This window comes from Microcebus murinus, chromosome 12, assembly GCF_040939455.1.
Source record: "Microcebus murinus isolate Inina chromosome 12, M.murinus_Inina_mat1.0, whole genome shotgun sequence".
In the NCBI taxonomy this organism is placed as follows: domain Eukaryota; kingdom Metazoa; phylum Chordata; class Mammalia; order Primates; family Cheirogaleidae; genus Microcebus; species Microcebus murinus.
Window position 1 is genome coordinate 86,235,134 of NC_134115.1, and position 25,003 is coordinate 86,260,136.

The 25,003-nt window shown below is 44.3% G+C and overlaps 2 protein-coding genes and 1 non-coding gene across 8 annotated transcripts; 1 reads left to right on the forward strand and 2 right to left on the reverse strand.

Moving 5' to 3' along the window:
- The first annotated feature begins 8 nt into the window (after positions 1-8).
- On the forward strand, positions 9-24,958 carry ZNF79 (zinc finger protein 79). 6 transcript variants are annotated; one of them, XM_020289492.2, is made up of 6 exons: positions 9-396; positions 4,106-4,194; positions 6,678-6,762; positions 8,085-8,180; positions 16,927-17,096; positions 17,232-24,958. In XM_020289492.2, the coding sequence occupies exons 1-6, from the start codon at positions 381-383 to the stop codon at positions 18,096-18,098; spliced, it is 1,323 nt and encodes a 440-aa protein (XP_020145081.2). In that variant the 5' UTR covers positions 9-380; the 3' UTR covers positions 18,099-24,958. The 6 variants fall into 6 exon arrangements, with proteins under 6 accessions (XP_020145081.2, XP_012627444.3, XP_012627438.3 ...); XM_012771984.3 differs by adding an exon at positions 3,803-3,954 and having other exon boundaries at positions 10-396; positions 16,927-24,958; XM_012771990.3 differs by having other exon boundaries at positions 16,927-24,958.
- Positions 20,785-24,968, reverse strand: RPL12 (ribosomal protein L12). The gene is made up of 7 exons (XM_020289496.2): positions 24,835-24,968; positions 24,299-24,372; positions 22,934-23,032; positions 22,159-22,240; positions 21,479-21,565; positions 21,013-21,125; positions 20,785-20,835 (listed from the first exon to the last, which is right to left on the reverse strand). The coding sequence occupies exons 1-7, from the start codon at positions 24,869-24,871 to the stop codon at positions 20,830-20,832; spliced, it is 498 nt and encodes a 165-aa protein (XP_020145085.1). The 5' UTR covers positions 24,872-24,968; the 3' UTR covers positions 20,785-20,829.
- On the reverse strand, positions 21,643-21,769 carry LOC142874723 (small nucleolar RNA SNORA65). The gene has a single exon (XR_012922361.1). It is a non-coding gene; the product is annotated as a small nucleolar RNA SNORA65 (small nucleolar RNA).
- Positions 24,969-25,003: the final 35 nt, after the last annotated feature.

A 25,003-nucleotide genomic window follows, 5' to 3' on the forward strand; every position in this document is an offset into this window, starting at 1 on the left:
AGTGGCGCAGTCAGGCGCGTCCCCTTGGCGCGAGAGCGGTGTCCTGGCGTTCCTGCTGTGCCTGGGGCTGAAGCGTTTGAGCGTCGGCGGGTCGCTGTTTGCAAGTGGTTTTCTCGGAAAGCTGGCAGCGGCTTTTCCACCCAGGTTCTGCTTAAGGCCGAGCAGAGGCGTGGCTGTGGGTAGGGAGTCGGAGTGGAAGACTCGGCTGGGCAGGACCCGGCACCGTAGCCTCAGACCGGGCTTCTGAAGGGAGAGGCCGAAGCAGGGGAGTCCAGCCCGGGAGCTGTCCGAGCAGCCCAGCAAACCCGGCGGAAGCTGCTGTGGGGCGACCCTGACGCCCAGAGAACTGCTGGGCAGAGGTGGCGCGAGGTGGGACTCAAATGCTGGAGGAAGGAGGTGAGGAGGAGTGCTGGAGGGAGCGATTTGCTGGAGAACTGGCTGCTTGTTCCAGTTTCCAACTGATGCTGCTCTGTGACGCGGAACAGAAGCCCAGTTATCTTTCCCACAAGTATTTAGAGACAGTCCTTCATTGAGTAAAGAATTCTGGGGTCGAAAACGTTTGAGGACTTCAGGCCTGCGTGATCTCTGAGTACTCTACACCTTACCCCAATCTGCCTGATAGACCGATGACATTAGAGACTAGAGAGAAGTGGGTTCCTGGGGAGGAAAATGAGATGTATCTAGGGACTCCTCTACCACTTCTGTTCTCCTATCCTTTCTAGAAGCAGCCATGGACGCTTGGCAGCCCAGGAAAGTTTGAGGTCAGGTTCAGCCCAGTAGGGTTGTGAAGTGGTGGAGGATAGATGAATTTGCAATTAGAAGGCCAGATTCTTGTTAAAACTGTGGGGTGCCGGCCAAGTCTCTTATCCTGTGTTTCTCCTTGAAAGAAAGGACAAAATAGCGTTAACTACATTACCTCTAAGAATTGTATTTATGAATTAAAATAACATTTTTTTAAGTATCTTGAATGCAGTACAGAACAAATGTGTGGGAAGTCTTAACACATCGAGGCTTGTGCCATCCTCCCTTATATCCAAGGTCTCTGTATTTGGTCTGTCACTCTTCAAGTGCAAATTCACATCCAGCATTAGGTGTTATCCCTTAGATCAAGAGGTCTTTGTATTTGGTCTTGCACTTGAAGAATGAAGAACATAATTTCACATCCAGCATTTCATGCTGTCTTCCCCAGAGACCTGGTAAAGCAGGTCAGATGGTCATCCTCCTCCTCATCCTACAAGAGGAAAATAAGATGCAGCTGGGTTAAGTACAAATCAATATAAAAACGTCTGTACTAAGGCCCATATCCAAATCTGTTTACTTCTTTTATTCAGATGTAATTCACATACCATAATATTCACCCTTTTAAAGTGTACAGTTCAGTGGTTTTTAGTATATTCCCAAAGTTGTGCAACCATGACCACTCTTTAGTTCCAGAACATTTTTATCATCCAGAAAAGACACCTCATACCCACTTCTCCACAAGTTTCTGGCATCCACTGTTCTACTTTCTGTCTCTGTGGAGTTTGCCTAAGATATTTCATATAAATGGACTCATATGTGACCTTTTTTGTTTTTCTTTCACTTAGCATAGTGTTTTCAAGCTTCATCCATGTTATACCATGTATCAGTACTTCATTCCTCTTTCTGACTCAGTAGTATTCCATTGTATGAATATATCACTATTTTTTAATCCATTCCTCAGTGAAATTTGTGTGGCCATGTTTCTTATTTCTCATGAGTATGTAACTAGGAGTGGAATTACTGTGTCATATAACTCATTTTTAAGAATTGCTGAGGGGCCGGGTGTAGTGGCTCATGCCTGTAATCCTAGCACTCTGGGAGGCCGAGGCGGGTGGATCGCTCAAGGTAAGGAGTTTGAGACCAGCCTGAGCAAGAGCAAGACCCCTGTCTCTACTTAAAAAAAAAATAGAAAGAAATTAATTGGCCAACAAACAATAAATATAGAAAAAATTAGCCGGGTATGGTGGCCTATGCCTGTAGTCCCAGCTACTCGGGAGGCTGAGGCAGGAGGATTGCTTGAGCCCAGGAGTTTGAGGTTGCTGTGAGCTAGTTGATGCCACGGCACTCTAGTCCAGGAAACAGAGTGAGACTCTGTCTCAAAAAAAAAAAAGGAGGCCGGGCTCGGTGGCTCACGCCTGTAATCCTAGCTCTCTGGGAGGCCGAGGCGGGCGGATTGCTCGAGGTCAGGAGTTCGAAACCAGCCTGAGCAAGAGCAAGACCCCGTCTCTACTATAAATAGAAAGAAATTAATTGGCCAACTAATATATATGCAAAAAATTAGCCGGGCATGGTGGCGCATGCCTGTAGTCCCAGCTACTTGGGAGGCTGAGGCAGGAGGATTGCTTGAGCCAGGAGTTTGAGGTTGCTGTGAGCTAGGCTGACGCCATGGCACTCACTCTAGCCTGGGCAACAAAGTGAGACTCTGTCTCAAAAAAAAAAAAAAAAAAAAAAGAACTGCTGAACTGTTTTCCATAGCAACTGCACCATTTTATATTATCACCAGCAGTGTATCAGGGTCCCAGTTTCTTCACATCCTCATCAACACTGTTATTTTCCATGTTGTTTATTAATAATAATGACTGTCTTGGTTGTGAAGTGTTATCTCACTGTGCTTATGATTTGCTTTTTCCAAATGACTAATGATTTTGAGTTTCATGTGCTTAGTGGCTATTTATATGTCTTGCTTGGAGAAATGTCTATTCACATCTTTTGCCCATTTGAAATTTAGTTGTCTTTGATGTTGATATGTAAGAAAGATACATGATTTGCAAATATTTGCCCTCAATCTGTGGTTTTCTTTTCACTTTTTAGATAGATTGTGTTCTTTGACGCACAAAGTTTTTAATTTTGATGAAATTCAGTGTATCTGTCTTTTCTTTTGTTGCTTGTTCTTTTGGTGTCTACGTATCTAAGAAATTATTGCCTAATGCAAGATTAGGCAATAATTTATTTATTTTTTTTTCACCTGTACTTCTCAGTTATAAATTTATTTATTGCCAAGATTTATTCCTGTATTCTTCTAAGAGTTTTAGGTATTTAATTCCAGAACATTTCTATTTAATATTGAATAGAATTGGAATAGACATCCTTCTCTTGTTCCTGATCTTAAGGGAGAAAAGCTTTCAGTCTTTAACCATTAAGTATGAGATCAATGGTGCATTTTTATCAAGTTGAGGAAGTTACCTTTTACTTCTAGTTTGTTGAGTGTTTTTTTTTATCATGAAAATGTGTTAGATTTTATAAAATGTTTTTTTCTGTGTCTATTGAGATGATCATATGGGGGGTTGTTATTGTTCTGTTTATATGGTCTATTGATTGAGTTCTGTGTGTCAAACCAACCTTGCATTCCTGCGATGAATCCTTCTTGCTCAGGCTAGAGTGCTGTGTGACACGATCATAGCTCACTACAGCCTCAAATTCTGGAGCTCAAGTGATCCTCCCACCTCAGCCTCCTGAGTAGCTAGCACTACAGGCGCACACCACCATGCCCAGATATTTTATTTTTTTTTGTAGAAGATGAGTTCTCACTATGTTGCCCAGGCTGGTCTCATATTGCTGGGCTCAAGTGATCCTCCCACCTTGGCCTCCCAAAGTGCTGGGATTACAGGTATGAGCCAGTGCTCCCTGCCATTACCTCCTCTTTTGATTTAAGCAAATGTCTTAAATTTGCAGGGCTAGTTTCTCCAAAGAACTAAGTAATAGATAATATTTATAAACTGTATATTTACATGCTAGGCATTGTGCCAGCTGCTTTGTCTATATATTTCTTTAATCTTCACAGCAACCTTACAAGAGATTATCCTACAGATGAGAAAAATGAGACTTAGGTTACATGATTTGCACACTGCTGGTGACTGGTGGATCTTGGAAACTTGAAAGTCTGTTACACCATAATGCCTCCTTACATCAGAGTGAATTGATGGAATTTCTGAGGTAGGAGGGAATGGGAACATTTACATTGCATTGCAGGTCTACAAATTCAGCCCATGCACTATGTCCTTTGAAATAACTCTTCATAGTGAGAATAGGTGACTCCATAAACTGCTAACTTTTATGCCTCATTGGTTTCTTTCTCTTCCTCCAGTACCACCTTCTTCAGATACTGCCCTTCCCCAAAAGGAAAGCACAAGAGATGAAAGGATGGCTGCTGGTCTTCTCACAGCTGGGCCCCAGGTAAGCTAGAAATCAACTCTTGGAGCTTTCAGAGACAATCTTTTTTCCTAATATTAATAGTAGGGTAGGCTTGCACTTTGTTTTGTTTTGTTTTTTACAGGTTTTCTGTAGTGAACATGAATTATTTACAAGTAATTCATATTCACTGCAGAAAACCTGGAAAATTTAGAAACACAAAGAAAAATTTTTAAATCACCCTTAATCTCACAAAGAGATAGCACTGAACATTTTGATTTGTGTCCTTTCATTTTCTTCCTTTCCTATATTTTGCCAATGTGGGTTTGTTCTGCTTTGTAACTTTTTTATTTCCACTTAGCAATGAAAATTTCCCCATTTTTTAAAGAGTATTCTACCAAATCATTTCTTTTTTTTTGTTTGAGACAGAGTCTCGCTTTGTTGCCTAGGCTAGAGTGAGTGCTGTGGCGTCAGCCTAACTCACAGCAACCTCAAACTCCTGGGCTCAAGCAATCCTACTGCCTCAGCCTTCTGAGTAGCTGGGACTACAGACATGCGCCACCATGCCAGGCTAATTTTCTCTATATATATATATATATTAGTTGGCCAATTAATTTCTTTCTATTTATAGTAGAGACAGATCTTGCTCTTGCTCAGGCTGGTTTCGAACTCCTGACCTTTAGCAGTCCGCCCACCTCGGCCTCCTAGAGTGCTAGGATTACAGGTGTGAGCCACCGTGCCCGGCCCTCAGATTTATTTTAAAATTATTTTTTTAACTTCTTGAGTTGAAGTCTTAACTTCTTCATTGCTTGTTACATTGAAAGTTTTTGGCTGTGGATTTTCTTTCTTTATATATTCCAAAATTATTATTTTGATTTGTTTGCCCATTGGCTGATCAGTGCTTTATAAAAACAGAATCCATGTCTCTTGTCAACACAAAATACCAGTATAGTCTGATGGCAGAGTGTGGGGTTTGATAGGTCTGTCAGCTCAACCTTATTAAATTTCTCAGTTCTTCCATATCTTTATTTTTGTTTATTTGTTCATTTTGGGCTAACTCATGACTGAGTTAACATCTCTCAAAACTAATATATTTTCAATTTTTTCTTGTATTCCCTGCAGTTCTTCCTTTATGTAAGTGTTTCTTTGTTATTTGGTTCATGACATTTATATCTTTAAAATGATTTTACTTTCTTGATTATTTTAAAGTTACCCAAATATTTTTTTCTTTTTTTTTTCTTTATTTCAGCATATTATGGGGGTACAGATTTTAAGGTTTCAATAAATGCCCATTTCCCCCCCTCCCCCCACAAGTCTGAGTCTCCAGCATGACCATCCCCCAGATGGTGCACATCTCACTCATTATGTATGTATATACCTGCCCCTCCCCCCTCCCACCTGCCCAATACCCTATTACTGTAGTACCTATGTGTCCACTTAGGTGCTGTTCAGTTAATACCAATTTGCTGGTGAGTATATGTTTTTGTTCCATTCTTGGGAAACTTCACTTGTTTTTCCATTCTTGGGAAACTTCACTTAATAGTATGGGTTCCAGCTCTAACCAGGAAAATATAAGATGTGCTATATCACTGTTGTTTCTTAGAGCTGAATAGTACTCCATGTTACCCAAATATTTTAAATATTTCTTAGTTTAAAAAAATGGCCCTCTTTGTTCCATTTAGTGCATTTCTCAGCGTGAAGGATGGATTGGAAGTGCAGGTAAAATTAGAAATTAGGAGACTAGTGATAATCTGGAAAATGATACTGGCTTATAACAAGGCAGTGGCAGGGGAATGGAAAGAAATGGGTATATTCTGGTGATATTAGAAAGAAGAATCAGTAGGAATTGATTTGGGGGAGCTGCAGGAAAGGAGAGGATAACATCCAGGTTTCTAGCTTGGCCAACTAGCTGAGCAGAGGAACCAGTCCCTGAGCTGGGAATAGATAAAGAACAGCAAGTGAAGGTGGATTTTCCTGTTGGTTGTGTCTGAGGTTCCTGTGTGACCTGGCCAGGAGATAATTACTGCCTTGTGTTAATACTGTGGTGTTGGCTAGATGCAGTGGCTCACACCTGTAATCCTAGCACTTTGGGAAACCAAGGCGGGAGGACTACTTGAGTTCAGGAGTTTGAGACTAGCCTGAGCAAGAGCAAGACCCTGTCTCTACAAAAAATAGAAAAATTAGCTAGGCATGGTGGTGCACACCTGTGGTCCCAGCTACTTGGGAGGCTGGGGCAGGGAGATCCCTTGAGTCCAGGAGCTTGAGGCTGCAGTGAGCTATGGTAACGCCACTGCACTCTAGTCTAGGCTAGAGTGAGACTCTGTCTCAAAAAAACAAAAGAAAACAAACCTTTGGTGTTATCCTCTGGTTAGTTTCTGCCCATTCCATCTGGCTTTCCCACCCTCAACTAGCAGAGGGTACACTGCATAGAGTAAGTGCCTATTTGTTACACGAACTGCTTAAGCTGCCACCTGCATGCCTTATAGCTCCTGTCCTCACTTCCTAACTCCAGATCTGTTTTTGCCCAGGAGGGGTGGAGGCACCTGGTCCCTACCCAAAGGGACAGATTCAAGGAGGGGATACCAGAAAAGTCCAGGAACTTGGTCCTCCTGGGTAAGGAAACTGTTTCTTTAAGATTAAGAATGTAGCCGGGCGTGGTGGCTCACGCCTGTAATCCTAGCACTCTGGGATGCCAGGTGGGTGGATTGCTCAAGGTCAGGAGTTCAAAACCAGCCTGAGCAAGAGCGAGACCCCATCTCTACTACAAATAGAAAGAAATTAATTGGCCAACTAATATATATAGAAAAAATTAGCAGGAGGAGTTTGAGGTTGCTGTGAGCTAGGCTGACGCCACTGCACTCACTCTAGCCTGGGCAACAAAGTGAGACTCTGTTTCAAAAAAAAAAAAATTAGCCAGGCATAGTGGTGCATGCTTATAGTCCCAGCTACTCGGGAGGCTGAGGCAAGAGGATTGCTTGAGCCCAGGAGTTTGAGGTTGCTGTGAGCTAAGCTGACGCCACAGCACTCTAGCCCGGGCAACAAAAGTGAGACTCTGTCTCAAAAACAAAAAAAAAAGATTAAGGGCCGGGCGCGGTGGCTCACGCCTGTAATCCTAGCACTTTGGGAGGCCGAGGCGGGCGGATCGCTCAAGGTCAGGAGTTCGAAACCAGCCTGAGCGAGACCCCGTCTCTACCAAAAATAGAAAGAAATTAATTGACCAACTAAAAATATATATACAAAAAATTAGCCGGGCATGGTGGTGCATGCCTGTAGTCCCAGCTACTCGGGAGGCTGAGGCAGAAGGATCGCTTGAGCCCAGGAGTTTGAGGTTGCTGTGAGCTAGGCTGACGCCACGGCACTCACTCTAGCCTGGGCAACAAAGTGAGACTCTGTCTCAAAAAAAAAAAAAAAAAAAAAAGATTAAGAATGCACTTAATTTTGAAAATCCTCAGCATTTTCTTTCTAGTATGTGGAGATCTCTTAATTGCTCATATGCACAAGCGGGACCATGTTTATTCCTCCTCTTCCCTAGCAGAAGGTCTCTGCAGGCACACTTGGCGAACAGGCACTTTCACTTTGCTTCCCCCAAGCCTGCACCTCCCTGCTCTCTCATTTCCCAGGAGGAGCAGGGTAGCCCTCAGGTCAGTTCCTCATATTCAGTAAGTTCCCATCTGGGTTTAGCTTAGTTCCCATTCATGACTCCTCCTTGAGGCTGTTTCTTTAGCTCCTTCCAGAAAATTTTTACGAAGATCTTGGCACCGTGTCTCTCTTATTTGCTCCTGTATCCCTTTGTGCACACACCAAGTAACTGCTCGATAAGTATTTGTTGGATGAATGAAATAAACACCCTGACTGGCCTATTTCCTCTCCCCTGAGTTCTGGGTGGCTGTCTATACTTAGCACAATCTCTAGAGCCTATTTTTCCCCTTGAATAGGACTTCCAGTTTCCCAGTCTGGTGTGAACTCGCAGTTGGAACAAAGGGAAGGCCCATGGATGTTGGAGGGAGAAGACCTACGAAGTTCCTGTCCAGGTAAGGGAGCAGGCGTTACACCGGTGAAAAAGCCACTTTGAAACCCACATTAGTGCATTTGATAGTGTAATAGCCCTCTGAGGTAGATATCATTATCTCCATTTTACAGATGAGGAAATGAAGCTGAGGCGGGTAATGCACTGGTACAGAGCCTCACAGCTGACCTGAGGGCTACCCCGCCACTCCTGGGAAATAAGAGAATGGGGAGGTGCAGGCTTGGGGGAAGCAAAGTGAAAGTACCTGTTTGCCAAGTATGCCTACAGAGACCTTCCGCTAGGAAAGAGGAGGAATAAACACCATCCCTCTGGTGCATCTCAGAAAGTGGCGAGGCTGGGATTTGAAGCAAGTTCTGTCTGACTCCAAAGCTCACTATTCCTTCCCTCATCCTCACAAAGTCATCCATGGCTGGGAGGTGTTTGGGGGAAACGTGGTATTACTGGCCTCTAGAAGAGTATCCTTTCTTATTTGTGGGGAACAAGAGTCATCCGTGGTGGCCTGGAACATTCTCTGCTTAGGGTTCGCCTCACTGAGGATCTTCGATGCCCACCTTTAACCCATACCACCAGCTGTGACAGCTCCTGCTGCCGCTCTGCCTGCCCCTTAATTGGATTCTTCTCCTCCTTTTCCTCTGCATGGCTGTGCCAGAATTTTCTAAAGCACTGATACAAAGAAACTCAGGAAAAAGAGAAGGAAGGAAAACCATAGTTTCTCCTGTTTCTCCCTTGCTACTCATCTGAAGCTGCTATCTCCCCCACCATCGTATCACAGCCTCTGCCCTAGTGGGCCCTCTGGCAGGGCCTCTAGCTTTCCCCTGAGGATCCAGTCAGTTTGGATATTTGAGACTTAAAGCATCAAAGGTAAAAAATGAATTAAACCACTTTAAGGTGATAACATTTTACATTTTTCTAAAAATATAGCCTGCTTATTTTTTTGTTGCTTTATTTCTTTAGTGATAAATTATTGTTGCTCATAAGGCAATGGGCGCAAAGCCTATGGCACGTTTTTCTGCATGGTTCCTTAGAACCGTGTCTTCTTCCCATCTTACTATCCTCTGTCTAAGCAACCTGTCCCATACTACCTCAGCCGTCACTGGAGCCCCCAGCACCTCTCCTACTTGCTGAAACTGCTTCCATGGAGCCTCATTGGTCTTGCTGTTTCCTCCTCCCAAGAGCCACCCTCCTTCCCAGCACACCCCCTGTTTGTTTTGGGCATTTTAACCTGAATCCATAGACCCTGTATGGAACTTCAGAAATTGGATGCAGTGTTTTGAGGCTAGGGGAACAATTGCATTTTTCTGGGAAAAGTATTCATAGTCTCAGAGGCATTCAAGATCCTAAAAAGGTTACTATGTTAGTTTCCTAGGGCTGCCATAGCCATCACAAGCTGGGTGGAGTAGAACAACAGAATTGATCCTCTCACGGTTCCAGAGGCTAGCAGTCTGAAATCGAGGGGTCCGCAGGTGGTTCTCCCTCTGAGGACTCTAGGGTAGGATCCTTCCTCACCTCTTTCCAGCTTCTGGTGGATGCCAGGAGTGTCCTCAGTGTGCCTTGCCATTTAGTTGCATCACTCCAATCTCTGCTTCTCTCGGCACATGGTGTTCTCTGTCTGCATCCAAACTTCTGTTTTTTAAAAAGGTACATTCTAATCCAGTAGGGCCTCAACTACAAAGATGTTATCTCCAAGTGAGGACACATTCTGAAGTTCCAAGGAGCATGATGGGGGAGCAGTATTCAACCCAGTCTAGTTGCCCCAAAAGGTTCAAGTACCACATTATTAGAAATGGAAGTTGGGAAGGGGCATTCCCAAGCTTGTACTCTGAGGCAGTAGTGTAAGGCAGTAGAAGCAACTCTGGGCACATCAGAGTGGAAAAACTAGAACTGTTTTCCCCTCATACATCAAATAAGCATTTTTATAACAAACACCAGAGGCCCTCCAATTTAATTTCAACACCATTTACCTGGGGATGGCATCAGATCCCACAGTTTGAGGGCTCAGTCCCGCAAGGCAGCAGCCCCCTTCCCACCAGTCACAAGTCTGGGCCTCTGGAACTTTTGACTGTCTTCAAGTTGGGGTTCCCACAAACCCCCCCTCTGGATTCCATTAATTTGCTAGAGTGGCAGGACTCAGGACTTACAGGACTCAGGGAAACACGTTTCCTGGCTTATTATAACATAAAGGATACAGATGAAGAGATATATAGGGCGAGGTATGTGGCAGGGGAAGATGCACAGAGCTTCCGTGTCCTCTCAGGGCATGCCACCTTCTAGGAACCTGGTGTGTTCAGCTGTCCAAGCGCTCCCTGAACCCTGTCCTCTTGGGCCTTTTCTGGAGACCTCACTGGATAGGCATGAATGAAACATAGACAACTATGTCGAAATGCAATTAGACAAAAAGGGCATGATCTACTACTAACAGACTGAGTAGGGAAGCCCAGCAAGGCTTGTCCAGACTTTCTTGGCCTCTCTGTGCAGCATTCCTTTCTCTAGCGAATGGGGCCAGCCCCTCTCTGGAATGAGGATCTTATGACCCACAATCAGATTAGATCTCTGCTTAGAGCAGTAGAAGGTCAGAGAGAGTCCTTCCTGAGGTCTGCTTTTGAGTCCTAAAGGGCCCCAACATTCTAACAAAAGACTGTGACAAGGGCTGTGGGAGTTATGAGCCAAGAACAGTGGATGAAAACACACATACATCTCACAACCCCACAGTGCATGAAAGCCACATACTCAGTCCTGGCTTGCTGTGTATTAGCTACATGGATTCAGGGCAAAGCACTGAATTATATAGTCATGTTTCCATATATGAAAAATGGTGAAATCTTTCTTCCTTATTTTACAAATTAGTATATATGAAAAAAGTTGTTGGTTGGGTACAATGGTTCACGCCTGTAATCCTAGCACTTTGGGAGTCTGAGATAGGTAGATCACTTGAGGACAGGAGTTCGAGATTACCCTGGGCAATAGTGAGACCCCTGTCTCTACAAAAAATTAAAAAATTTAGCTAGGTGTGGTAGTGTGTGCCTGTAGTCCCAGCTACTTGGGAGGCTAAGGCAGGAAGATCGCTTGAGCCCAGAAGTTGGAGGCTGCAGTGAGCTTTATCACCATCCTCTAGCCCAGGCAGCAGAGTGACCCTATCTGAAAAAAAAGTTATCAACTGCAGTTATATGAGCTATATGATAGTGACTAGAACTAATTGGAGGCAAGTTTCCACTCTGCTATTGAAGTAACTAAACACTGCCTCTACAGAGTGGCACCTCTGCTGTGACCCACAGTTTGTCTGTCCTCTGCGTCACTGTGCCTCCGTGGGCTGGGCTCAAGCTCTCTGTTATTCCGGACCATCCCTCCCAAGTGATAGACCCAGGCCTTTAAAGAGCCTTTCACTCTGCTACTCACTTTGGGGACTTCTGTGTTAGATACTGACGTTTCCCAGACCTTGCTGGTCAGTTTTGCTCATTCTCATTCATTGAATATATCAGCCAGCAAGTGTGCATTAAGTATTTGGTACATGCCTGGCATCATTTTAGTTATGAGGGGTAGATAAACAGACAACACACATAGTCCCTGCTTACATCTTAGTGAAGAACATAAAATGAGCAAACATAACAATGAATACACTTTTTTTTTTTTTTGAGACAGGGTCTCACTCTGTCACCCAGGCTGGAGTGCAGTGGCGCCAACATAGAACACTGCACCTTCAACCACCCAGGCTCAAGTGATCCTCCCACCTCAATCTCCTGAGTAGCTGGGACTACAGGCACATGCCACCATGCCCTGCTAGTTTTTTGGGGTTTTTTTTGAGACAGAATCTCACTTTGTTTCCCTGGCTAGAGTGCCGTGGCATCAGCCTAGCTCATACCAACCTCAAACTCCTGGGCTCAAGCAATCCTTCTGCCTCAGCCTCCCGAGTAGCTGGGACTACAGGCATGTGCCACCATGCCCGGCTAATTTTTTTTTCTTTTCTATATATATTTTCAGTTGGCCAATTAATTTCTTTCTATTTTTAGTAGAGACGGGGTCTCGCTCTTGCTCAGGCTGGTTTCGAACTCCTGACCTTGAGCGATCCTCCCGCCTCGGCCTCCCAGAGTGCTAGGATTATAGGCACGCTGTGAGCCACTGCGCCTGGCCATGCCCTGCTAATTTTTAAGTTTTTTGTAGAGACGGGGTCTTGCTGTGTTGTCCAGCCTGGTCTCAAACTCCTGGCCGTAAGCAATCCTCCCATCTCAGCCTCCCAAAGTGTTGGGGTTACAGGTGTGAGCCACTACTCCTGGCCTGGATATACGTTTTATGCTGATCAGTGCTGTGAAGTAAATAAAACAGGGCAAGAGACTGGTGACTGGAGTAGGGGGCTGAGTGGGGCATAGAGAGGGGCAAGGGAGCTGCTGGAGATCTGAGGAAGAGGAAAGACCTCACGCCTTGTGGGAATGAGCTTGACTTGTTTTAGGATCAGAAGACCAGAGCTTATGTGGCCAGAGCTTAGTATACAGGAGGGAGAGTGGTATACAGGGGACAGATCATGTGGGGCAACTGTAGCCATGGTAAGGCATTTGGATTTTATTCACCTAAGAAAATGAGCCATTGAAGGGTTTTGAAGCAGGAAAAGGACAAGACTTATGTTTAGAAAGAAGTCCACAGATGTGTGGAGAATAGGCCTTAGGGATCATGAGTAGAAGCAGAGAGATCAGTTAGGAGGAGGCTGTCATGGACAGTCCATTGAGAGGTGATGGCAGCCTTTCAAGAGGAATCAGGATGTACTTTGGTGTTAAAGGCAACAGGACTTGCTGGGGGACTGGATGTGGGATATGAGGGAAAGAAGCATTAAGGATGATCCTAGTGTTTGGGCCTGAACAGTGGGCGAATAGGAAAACTGGCAAAGATCCTGGCTTGAAAGGGAAAGTCAGTAGCTCTGTTTTGGCTGTGCTGGGTCTGAGGTGTCATCAGACAGTCTTACACAGAAGCCAGCACTTGGGGAGGTTAGCTGAGGGACAGTCATTTGTGAATATCACGTGGTTTTCTGAATTGCCCCTATCTCCCATAGCTTCTTGTCACTTTTCCTCTCCTTCTATGTTATACTCAGATGATAAGAGCTGTCAAACCCACATACAAGTGAATACCAAGTTACATAGAGACACTCCGAACCTGCAATGGGATGGGGACATCTGCTCGCAGCAGATTTGGTATTGCTATGCACATGAAATTTAGAGGAAGCGTGTTTTGTGCTTTAGGATGGTTTACAAGGAAAAGGTCCAAAAGATATTAACATCAAGCACACTGATATTTACTATGCCTCAAGCACTGTTCTGGGTCCCTTATTTGTCTTGACTCATGTAATTCTCACTGTAATTGTGTGAGGGAGCCGCTTTATAGATGATAAATCCAAGGCATAGAAAGATTTCATAATCTGCCCAAAGTCACAAAGCTAGTAAGAGATGGAGCCAAGATTTGGAACCTAGGCATTCTGGGTCAAGATTCTGCATAGACATTCAAAGAAAGGCTACCTAGAACTATCCTTGCTCCTCTCTCCTCTGAGAAATAAAGAAAAACTGACCCTTATGGAAAGAAGCTTCATAGACCTCCCTAAAACTCCATGCCTTCCTGCAGGCCTCTTCTTTTAGGAGACTGGGAGGTCTGGGGCTCTATGCATTTTAATGCATTATAAATATTATACTGTCACGTGTTGCTTAACAACAGGATTATATTCTGAGAAACCCATTAGGTGATTTTATCGTGATGTGAATGTCATACAGCGTACTTAACACAAACCTAGATAGGATACACTACTACACACCTGGGCTGTAGCCTGTTACTCCTAGGCTATAAATCTATACAGCATGTTATTGTACTGAATACTGTAGGCAGTTGTAAGATGATAGTAAGTATCTGTATCTCTAAACATAGAAAAGGTATAGTAAAAGTACAGTAAAAAAGATTTTAAAAATAGTTCACTGTATAGGGCACTTACCATGAATGAAGCTTGCAGTACTGGAAGTTGCTCTGGGCGAGTCAATGAGTGAGTGGTGAGTGAATGACTAGGACATTATGTATAATATGTATAATACTATAGATTTTATAAACACTGTACACTTGGGATACACTAAATAAAAAAACTTTTTTCCTTAACAATAAATTGACCTGCGCTTACTGTAACTTTATAAACTTCTAAATATTTTAAACTTTTTCTTTTGTAATAACACTTAGCTTAAAATATACATTGTATAGCTGTACAAAAATATTTTCCTTCTTTATATCCTTATTCCATAAATTTTTTCTATTTAAATTTATTTATTTATTACTTTTAAAACTTTTGTTAAAAACTAAGACACAAACACATACATTAGCCTAGGCCTACACAGGGTCAGGATCATCAATATCACTGTCTTCCACCTCCATATCTATGCCACTGGAAGGTCTTCAGGGGCAATAACATGCATGAAGCTGCCATCTATGATAACAATGCCACCTTTTGGAATACCTCCTGAAGGAGGTGCCTGAGGCTTTTTTAGTTAACTTTTTTTCTATAAGTAGAAGGAGTATACAATAACTCCATCTGGCAAGGTGGCTCACGCCTGTAATCCTAACACTCTGGGAAGCTGAGGAGGGAGGATTGCTTGAGGCCAGGAGTTCCAGACCAGCCTGAGCAAGAGCAAGACCCATCTCTACTAAAAATAGAAAAAATTAGCCAGGCGTGGTGGTATGTGCCTCTAGTCCCAGCTACTCAGGAGGCTGAGGCAAGAAGATCGCTTGACCCCAGGAGTTTGAGGTTGCTGTGATTTAGGCTGATGCCATGACACTCTAGCCCAAGCAACAGAGTAAAACTGTCTCAAAAATAAATAAATAAATAACGATAGCTAGTATGGTAAATCCATAAATTACCAGCATCACCACAAACACTATTTCAATGACCAGAAAGTCATTATGCATTGAATGTACATTAATTCACATTTAAAGTTTTCTCTTAATATGAAAGAGGTCTCAAAGAAAGTTAAGAATCATCATTAACTCTTTAAAACAAAAACTTAAAAAAAATTATTTTCTGGTTTTATAAAAGAAATGTTATTCTATTAAAAATAATTTTTTCTAGTAAAAATGATTCAAGTTGGCCGGGCGCGGTGGCTCACGCCTGTAATCCTAGCACTCTGGGAGGCCGAGGCGGGCGGATTGCTCAAGGTCAGGAGTTCAAAACCAACCTGAGCGAGACCCCGTCTCTACCATAAAAATAGAAAGAAATTAATTGGCCAACTAATATATATATATATATATATATATAAATCAGCCGGGCATGGTGGCTTGTGCCTGTAGTCCCAGCTACTCGGGAGGCTGAGGCAGGAGGATCACTTGAGCCCAGGAGTTTGAGGTTGCTGTGAGCTAGGCTGACACCACGGCACTCACTCTAGCCTAGGCAAGAAAGCGAGACTCTGTCTCAAAAAAAAAAAAAAAAAAAAAAAAATGATTCAAGTTTATTTAAAATTGGAAAACAAGAAAATAAAGATCCTCTATAATCCCACACATCAAACTTCATATCACAAAATGCAGTAATACATTTTTCTAAAAGTGAGATAGGCATATATAATTTTATATATTCCTTTTCACTTAATATATTGTTTTTAAATCACTACATATTCTTTGAAAGTATGCTTTTAAATTTTATTATAAGATAATATCATTGGAGAATATTCAAAAAAATTTTTAATACCTTCTACAACAGAATTTTAATGTACACACTTCAAACATGAAAGCATGACCTATAATTGCTGAATAGTATCCCTCTTCCTTGTCTATATTCCCTTATTATCAAACATTTAGGTGTTTGCATCTCATTTGACAAATGATGCTATGATGGGTATTCTTGTGCATAGAGCTATAGTTAGTTCCTTAGGATAAATTCTTACAAGTAGAATTCCAGTGCCAATATTTAAAGATACTTGACACCTGTGACCAGACTTCTCTCCAGAGAAGTGGTGCCAGTTGGTACAGCCACTGCAGTGTATGAGATCTCATTATGCTGCACCCTTTCCAGCACTCCAGAATTAACCATTAATTTGGCTGACGTGATAGGTGGAGAAATTCATCTTACTTGGCACTGATCATCAGTTCAAAGTGAATTATTTAGGCCAGGCACAGTGGCTTTTTATGCCTGTAATCCCAGCACTTTAGGAGGCAAAGGCAGGATTACTTGAGCCCAAGAATCCAAAACCAGCTTGGGCAACCTAGTGAGACCCTGTCTCTACAAAAAGTAGAGAAGTTAGCAGGACATGGTGCTGTGCACCTGTAGTCCCAGCTACTTAGGAGGCTGAAGCAGGATTGCTTGAGCCCAGGAATTTGAGGTTGCAGTAAACCATGATTGTTCCACTGTACTCCAATGTGGGTGATGGAGGAAGACCCCGTCTCAAAGTGAATTTAAACCCAATAAGCCTATTGCTCAAAACCACACTGAGAATTGTGAGGATAAGATAGCATGGAGGCACCTAATACTTGGCAAAAGGAGAGAGCAGTACTGCATCGGAAACAGGCAGATTAGTGTACATTTCATCCCCTCAGCAGTTGTGAAAGGGGCAAAAGTGTGCTATGGCAGCTAATGCCGGAATGTCTCTGAAAAAACATCTTGGTTGCTATTTTATGATTTCAGAAATGTTCTGGGTGAAAGGAGGTGAGTCATCAAACCTGTGTAACAGCTTTGCCAAAAACGCCTTTAGCCTTTTGTATTTCTTCCACCAAGGGAACACAAAATAATTGCTTTTCTAACTGTTTCTCAGACTGGAAGATTATACTTGAATCACCTCCAGAGCAAGCCAGTTCTGAAGAATCATCTCAAGACACAAATGTAGAGATGGCCCCCAGGGAGTCTGACCACAGGATCAGTGAACTTGGGAAGAGCTTCAATCTGAGACCAGTCCTCTCTCCACAACAGAGAGTTCCAACAGAGGTGAGAACTCGCAAATGTGAAACACATGCCAAGAACTTCAAAAAGAATTCAGAAATAATAGACCCTCACAGAGTGAAACCATACACATGTAATGAATGTGGCAAAGCCTTCAGTTACTGTTCTTCCCTTTCTCAGCACCAGAAGAGCCACACTGGGGAGAAGCCCTATGAGTGCAATGAATGTGGGAAAGCCTTCAGCCAGAGCTCATCTCTCATTCAGCACCAGAGAATTCACACAGGAGAGAAACCTTACAAATGTAGTGAATGTGGGAGAGCCTTCAGCCAGAATGCGAACCTCACAAAACATCAGCGAACTCACACTGGAGAAAAGCCCTACAAATGTAGCGAGTGTGATAAAGCCTTCAGTGACTGTTCAGCCCTTGTTCAGCATCAAAGAATTCATACCGGGGAGAAGCCCTATGAATGCAGTGACTGTGGGAAGGCCTTCCGTCATAGTGCAAATCTTACGAACCACCAGAGGACTCACACTGGGGAGAAGCCCTACAAATGTACTGAGTGTGGGAAGGCCTTCAGTTACTGTGCAGCATTCATTCAGCACCAGAGAATTCACACAGGGGAGAAACCCTACAAATGTAATGCGTGTGGAAAGGCCTTCAGCCAGAGTGCAAACCTCACAAACCATCAGAGGACGCACACTGGAGAGAAACCCTACAAGTGCAGCGAGTGTGGGAAGGCCTTTAGCCAAAGCACAAATCTTATAATCCACCAAAAGACTCACACTGGGGAGAAGCCATATAAATGTAATGAATGTGGGAAATTCTTCAGTGAGAGCTCAGCCCTTATTCGACATCATATAATTCACACTGGAGAAAAACCTTATGAGTGTAGTGTGTGTGGAAAAGCATTTAACCAGAGTTCATCCCTTAGTCAACATCAGAGAATTCACACTGGCATGAAACCATATGAATGCAGTGAGTGTGGGAAGGCCTTCAGGTGTAGCTCAGCTTTCATTAGACATCAGAGACTGCATGCTGGAGAGTAACTGGGAACATAGAAGTGGGGAGAACCCCCCCCCCACATGCCAACTCATGACAGATGGGTGATCTCAGATAAATGCTCAAGGCCTAGAAGCATCTGGGGACACCTAGATTTTAGTCTGTAGCCCAATGCCACATGCAAAAGCACCTTTAATAAACAGTCACTATTTTACATGTTGCATGTGGGAAGCTTGGGAGCTAACATTTTCATTCAGTTAAGCATCTAGAGAATCCAACAATCCAACTCGAATTTCATCCAATTTTAGAGATTTGCCTTTACTCAGACAAGTGGGCTAAAGCACTTTATGTGGCAAACACACCACAAACCTGGTTAGAAAATGTGACCAAATCAATGAGTAAAGAACTTTGTTTCTTGAGACAGATTTTCACTCTACTGCCCAGGCTAGAGTGCTGTGGCATCAATCAACCTAGCTCACAGCAATCTCAAATTCCTGGGCTCAAGCAATCCTTCTGCCTCAGCCTCCTGAGTAGGTAGGACTACAGGCCTGCACCACCATGCCCGCTAATTTTTTCTATATATTTTTAGTTGGCCAATTAATTTCTTCCTATTTTTAGTAGAGACAGGGTCTTGCTCAGGCTGGTTTTGAACTCCTGACTTTGAGTGATCCTCCCAGTGCTAGGATTATAGGCAAGAGCTACCATGCCAGGCCAAGAACTCAAGTTTCTAGGTCTTCAGCAATGATAGCCATTTCTCCTTGAAGTAATTAGAAATGTTGGAAAAGAACCAAAGAGCATTGGCCAGAGATGACTTGAGAAATAAGGTATTTAATTTGGGGAGGGCTTGAATACAGGTGAGTAAAGGGATTCTAGGGCCAACTATTAAAATACTGAAGCTCCCTGGGAGAGGGGCAGGAAGGGGTCCTCAGGAAAGCACTGCTAAGCCCAGTCTCCACATGTCACCTGTGTAGAGCTTGTTATTGCTAGGCAGAGAAAGCAGACACCAAGAGGCACATGCTTTTCCATGGAGAACTGAAAAGAATGGGGAGAAGAGATAGCCATGCTTGGCTCATAGGCAGGCAGGTGGGCGGGTCCACAACTGCACCAGGCTCTTCCTTTTCCTGATGAAAGTTTCCTTTTAGATCCAGATTCTTACTGCAGGCCTCCTTTCTTTTTCCCTTCCACTTGGACCTGGGTCCTACCTTGCAACTTACAGGTTTTTCCTTAGTGACTTGGTACAGTATCTTCTACGGCACCAGAATGATTATTTCCCCATTCATGCCAGTTCTCCATCTGCCTTAACCACTTTGGTACGACACTTACTGGCTGCAAAACCTTGCCAACAGCCAGCACTCATAGTCTGCACAATAAGTTTGTGCTGTGCATTGACGACGAATCCATTTTGCTCTTGTGTGATGAGGAAAGCTTTAAAGCACTGAAAGCTTATTTTACTTTACAGCTTTGCTTATAAATCACAATAGGTAACACATACATATATGTTTTCATTACATTATTTTAAAATGTTCACAATTTTATTTTGATAAATTAAAAATTAGAAGTCATATCAGAGCTGTCGGCTAAAGTTAACGCTCGTGCGCATTCATCTGTGGCTATCAACTATAGTCAAGGCTCCTACTGAAGTGGTTAAAAACCCTACTTAAAATGAATGACTTGAGACCAGGCGCTGTGGCTCACGCCTGTAATCCTAGCACTCTGGGAGGCCGAGGCGGGCGGATTGCTCAAGGTCAGGAGTTCAAAACCAGTCTGAGCAAGAGCGAGACCCCATCTCTACTATAAATAGAAAGAAATTGGCCAATATGTAGAAAAACTTAGCTGGGCATGGTGGCACATGCCTGTAGTCCCAGCTACTCTGGAAGCTGAGGCAGGATTGCTTGAGCCCAGGAGTTTGAGGTTGCTGTGAGCTAGGCTGATGCCACGGCACTCACTCTAGCTTAGCCAACAAAGCAAGACTCTGTCTCAAAAAAAAAAAAAAAAAAATGAATGACTTGAAATGAGTGATGTGGGAGAAATCCAAGTTCTTGGGGCAGTCACTTCCAACTCCCTTTAGTCTGGTACCCAGAAACCCTATCCAGGTAGTTCATCAAGCTGCTTAGGGTGCAGCTTATTCAAGTGTCTTGAGGTTGGTTCAATCCAACATCTAAGGGAGTAGAGGGGGAGAGGAAAAAAAAATGTAAGGGAATGATAAACCTAAGTTCCAGTAAGTTAGTCAGGAGGAACAGAAGCGACCATGAGACTTGGGAAATGTGAAAAGTCAGAAAATAGTCTGGTGGCTTATAGCAGTAAGTTTAGAGAAAATGTTGGGAACTACAGAGGTAAGCTACAATTACTGCAACAAATAACCTAAACCTCACTTTCCCATGAGGAAATGATTAGTCAAGGACTGACAGTCAGGTTTCTGTTGTCATCTTAGTGGTTCTGAACCCTGGCTGTGCACTGGGGTGGCTAGCAAAGGCTTAAAATGTGGGTCCTGGGCCCCAGCCCACCCAGAGACTCAGTTGGTCTGGGATGGAGAGCTGCTTTTTCTCTGGGTGCTCATGCTGAACTACAGGTTATCTAAGTGTCTACAAAATACATTTCCTTTCCAGGTCTCTTATTACCCACAAGATACCCAGATTATTACTTCTTCACAGGTTCTGCCATCTTGACCCCATTTACCACACTGCAAAGGAGGAGCCAGCTTCCTCAGGGAAGACACCACATCAAAAGGCCCAGTGGGTGTTAAATGATCCTTTATTGAAATATTTTCCTTTGTACTTTTTAACTCTGTAGGAAAGAAAAAAAGCTCTATCAGTAAAAGGGGAATTTAAAAAGATTATCTTCCAGCCCCAACTAACCACTTCTATAACTTATCAGCTTATCTCCAAATACATTAGGCACCTCTCCTCTCCCCAGCATTCACCCCTATCACAACCAAATGAAACTGGTACAAGAATTACTCACAGCTGGACATTCCACTGCACCACTGTTGATGTCATCTATGATGTCATGTGGGTGGCGGCCATCAACATTGCAGCCCACAGACTGGGCAGTGCCCAGAATCTCTTTAATGGTTCCTGTAGTAAAGAAAAAGTGGCATCGGGTGCTGCCTCTTATCCCTCACAACCCTGACATGTGGTAGGGGGCTGCTTTTGAGTTCTCAGCAGGCAGGGAATGGATGCCATCCCCGACCCCTTAATACAAAGCTTAAAACTCCATCTAGCCATATAAACCCTGAATGTAAGATCTCCATGGGTCCCTTGATACCCAGACACAACCAGATCAAGATCTTAAGCCATTCCCCTCAACACTAGGGAACACTACATCCCAATCTGGGTCTTAGAGTCCCTTTCGAATGGGAAGAATGCTAGCCACTCAGTGAAAACACCCAACTACAGTCAAAATAGTTGCAACGTCATGCTGTTCTTACCAGAAAGTTCTCTGGCTAAAGATCGGTGCCGCATCTGTCTGGCAATATTGACAATCTCATCAAAAGTGATATTTCCGTTGTGTTTAACTAAAGAAGAAGAAAAACAGCAAAAGCTCTGTCACAGCCTGTAAAGCAGATCATATTTCATCCTTCCTCCATTTCTAGGCTGTTCCCATGCTTTCGGCACAGAGTCATCCACATGAAGAACAACCCTGTTTCCTAAGCTGGGGTTTAGTATCAGCTCACCACTGGATTGCACCAGCCAACAGAACTGGTAGGTGCAGTGGCGGGTGGCTATGGGCAAACCAAGTCTTCGCCAATCTGACATGGCAAGGACCTTGTTTTACAAATGAGAAATGACAAGTTTAAACTATGGGTATGGCTTAAGCTGTCCAGAAAAGTATCTGCCAGTAGCATGTGGTCTCTTGCTTAAAGGGGCAGTGCTCAGTGGCTTCCCTGTCAGCTGACATTTCCCTGCAGCATGCACTATGAATGGGACCTGCCCTCCACAAGACTGGGGAAAGCTACATGGCACCATTTGGTAGTGCCTGGCTCTAACAGCCTTAACCAAATAATCACCCAATCCCCATGCCAACCCGGGTTTCATTAAAGGGAAAGCATAGCCATGATCACCAATCACAAACCAGTAATGAAACAAATCCTGAGAAAAGGCAACTCACTGTTTTTCTGCTTCTTTCTGTCTCTTGGTGGTTCCTTGAGGGCTTTGATGATCAGGGCAGAGGCAGAAGGTACCACTTCAATCTGCAGAAGAGATTCTTGATGTGAATAAGCTATCCCACCTCCAGTGAATGATACCACCACTGTATGAGAATCAATACTGCCATGCACATCAGCTCTCTGAGACCATGGGCCAGACACTGGCCTTACTGCGCATGTTCAAGTATTTTTCACCATCTAAAAACGTGCTCCTAGGCCAGGTGCGGTGGCACACGCCTGTAATCCTAGCACTTGGGAGGCCGAGGCAGGCGATCGCTCAAGGTCATGAGTTTGAAACCAGCCTGAGCAAGAGCGAGACCCCGTCTCTACTATAAATACAAAGAAAATTAATTGGCCAACTGTAATATATATAGAAAAAATTGGCTGGGCATGGTGGCGCATGCCTGTAGTCCCAGCTACTCGGGAGGCTGAGGCAGGATTGCTTGAACCCAGGAGATCAAGGTTGCTGTGAGCTAGGCTGACTCCACGGACTCACTCTAGCCTGGGTAACAAAGCGAGACTGTCTCAAAAAAAAAAAAAAATGCTCCTAGCCTGGGAGACATTAAATTACATGGCTGGCCCAATGTCACACAAGTAACACATCTTTGCCCTAAAGTCTACATTCTTTAACAAAGCCTTCCCACTAAGACAGAATTGCTCGTGACAGCTTTTTCTCCAGGAATCCCAGAGGATTGTACCTCTCTGCCCTCCCTCAAATCAAGCACAAGATGTAAATACCTGGGCCTGTCTGTTTTGAATAGTTAGTTTCACTGTAATCCTCAGACCCTTCCAGTCACCGGTTGCCTTGGCGATGTCATCACCAACCTTTTTTGGAGACTGTAGAAATAAAGATATGTAATCACATTGTGCCCAAAGTTGAACCACAGCCTTAAAACCTGCCCAATACTTCTCACTTAGCAACATCCCAGATCTTTCTTATTCAATACACAGGAAGCTGGCTGAAGCACCTAAATAAGAGTAGCCTCCTGATCAAAGCAGAGCTATCACCACAGTATAAATTGAGAAAGTGACGCTGGGCCTTAAGTCTTGTACAAAGCTGTAGGCTGTTGGCTCAGGGCCACAATTGGGCCAAGTCCCTCACTTGCTGACTCCCTCAGAACCCATTTGGTGAAGTCAGGGTTATCAACCTTGGTTATATTAGAATCACCTAGGGAACTTTCAAGATCTTAGGTTCACATGTCAGACCAATACAAGCCCATCTGTGAGGAAGGGCACTTGCTACTTTGAAACTATTTCCTAGTTACCATTAGCCTAAACAGGAAGCTAAGTGTCCCTTAAGTGCTGCCTTAGCTAAGGGACAAGGTAGAGAGCAGTAAGACACTGGTTAAGCAAGACCAAGGGGAAAGAACATTTGGGATAAGAAACCACTGCCTAAGGAATAACGGCACAGTGATATTCAGGGAACTGCAAGTTCAATAAGAGTATAACATGGAGGTGAAGCAGGCCAGAGGCTGGTGACTAAATAGGTCTTAGATAAACCTAGTTATAGTAACCATTAGGTTTATGTTTACAGAGTTCAAAATGCTCACCAGGATCTTCACCCACACCATTTCCCTAGCCAGGAAATGCAAACAGGCTGCCTACTATTACTAAGCCACTCCTGACTTCACCTCCTTGGGCCCATCCCTCAGGATCACCAAAAGCAGCAGGTAAGTGACACATGGACAGTAAATTCCAACTTCAAGGGACAGCGTTCGGTTTTTCAGGTATGACCTTCCTAAGGTACCTCCTGCTAGTTCCGAGTCAAGTCTAGTAGGAGTGTCTGTACAGCCAGAGCTTAACACATTGACTGCCACACTAGAAAAAAAAATTTCTCCCAGGTACCACGGTGTTCAATTACAAAAACAGAATATGATCCTTTCTAATTTAATGAAAAATTTATTTTTCATTGTTTTCTGTGAGTTATATGCAATTTGAAAAACAGTTCACGCGGCTCCCAAGGTGAAGAGCCGTGTGAGTTACACACGCTTCGCGAGGTCCCAGTCTTCTAGCATGAATTAAATACAACTCATGTGGCAGTTGATATGTTAACTTTGCTCTCACAGTAAGTGAAGAAAAGGCCCCTAAGCGGGGATGACTTACCAGACCCAGGGGGCCGATCTTGGGGGCCAGGGCAGACGTGGCACCGACTTCGCCGCCGGTGCACCTCAGGTATACTGGGAGAAACGAAGGATTAGTGCCTCTGCAGAGGGAGCCACAGCTCTCTCTTCTCATCTTTCCCGGCAAGTCACACCATCCTTTGCCCTTCCCAAAACTGCCCCAAGCGCCCGGCGTTCGCTACTCTGGCCTGGGCAGCTCGGAGCCGCAAAGCGGGGCGGCGTGGAGGCTGCCCCGGCCGCCGGCGAACCCAGTCCCGGGGGCAGAAACGCCCGGAGACAAGCCTTACCCTAGGGAGTGCGGGCTGCCAAGCCGCCACAGGTCGTATGGTCCTCCCTCCCCATTTACAAGCGGGGAAACTGAGGCCCAGATAAGGCTAAGAGACTCGGCCAGGACCGCATAGCACGGGAAAGGCCTCTAGGAGGCTTTAGAGCTCCACACGGGAAAGCTTTGCACGCGCGGCGTGGGCCGCAGCGAGGGAGGCTCCATCCCGCAGCCCAGGCCGCAGCTAGAGCACGCACCGACTTTGATCTCGTTGGGGTCGAACTTAGGCGGCATGGTGGAGGCGGCTGGTGTCGGATGAACCCGGATTCGGGACGACCGAAGAAAGTTGCACCTTGGCCTCCTACGAGCCGAAAACCGAAAGACCGGAAGGCGTGCAGACCACGCCGGATATAGGCAGGAAAGCGC

Coding starts and splice junctions, on each gene's coding strand:
- RPL12 (XM_020289496.2), bottom strand. CDS start 24,871: ATGCCGCCTAAGTTCGACCCCAACGAGATCAAAGTCG. Junction 23,033..24,298: donor AGATCGGCCCCCTGGGTCTG/GTAAGTCATCCC, acceptor TTATTTCTACAG/TCTCCAAAAAAGGTTGGTGA. Junction 22,241..22,933: donor TTCAAAACAGACAGGCCCAG/GTATTTACATCT, acceptor TCTCTTCTGCAG/ATTGAAGTGGTACCTTCTGC.
- ZNF79 (XM_012771990.3), top strand. Junction 4,195..6,677: donor TTCTCACAGCTGGGCCCCAG/GTAAGCTAGAAA, acceptor GTTTTTGCCCAG/GAGGGGTGGAGGCACCTGGT. Junction 8,181..16,926: donor CCTACGAAGTTCCTGTCCAG/GTAAGGGAGCAG, acceptor ACTGTTTCTCAG/ACTGGAAGATTATACTTGAA.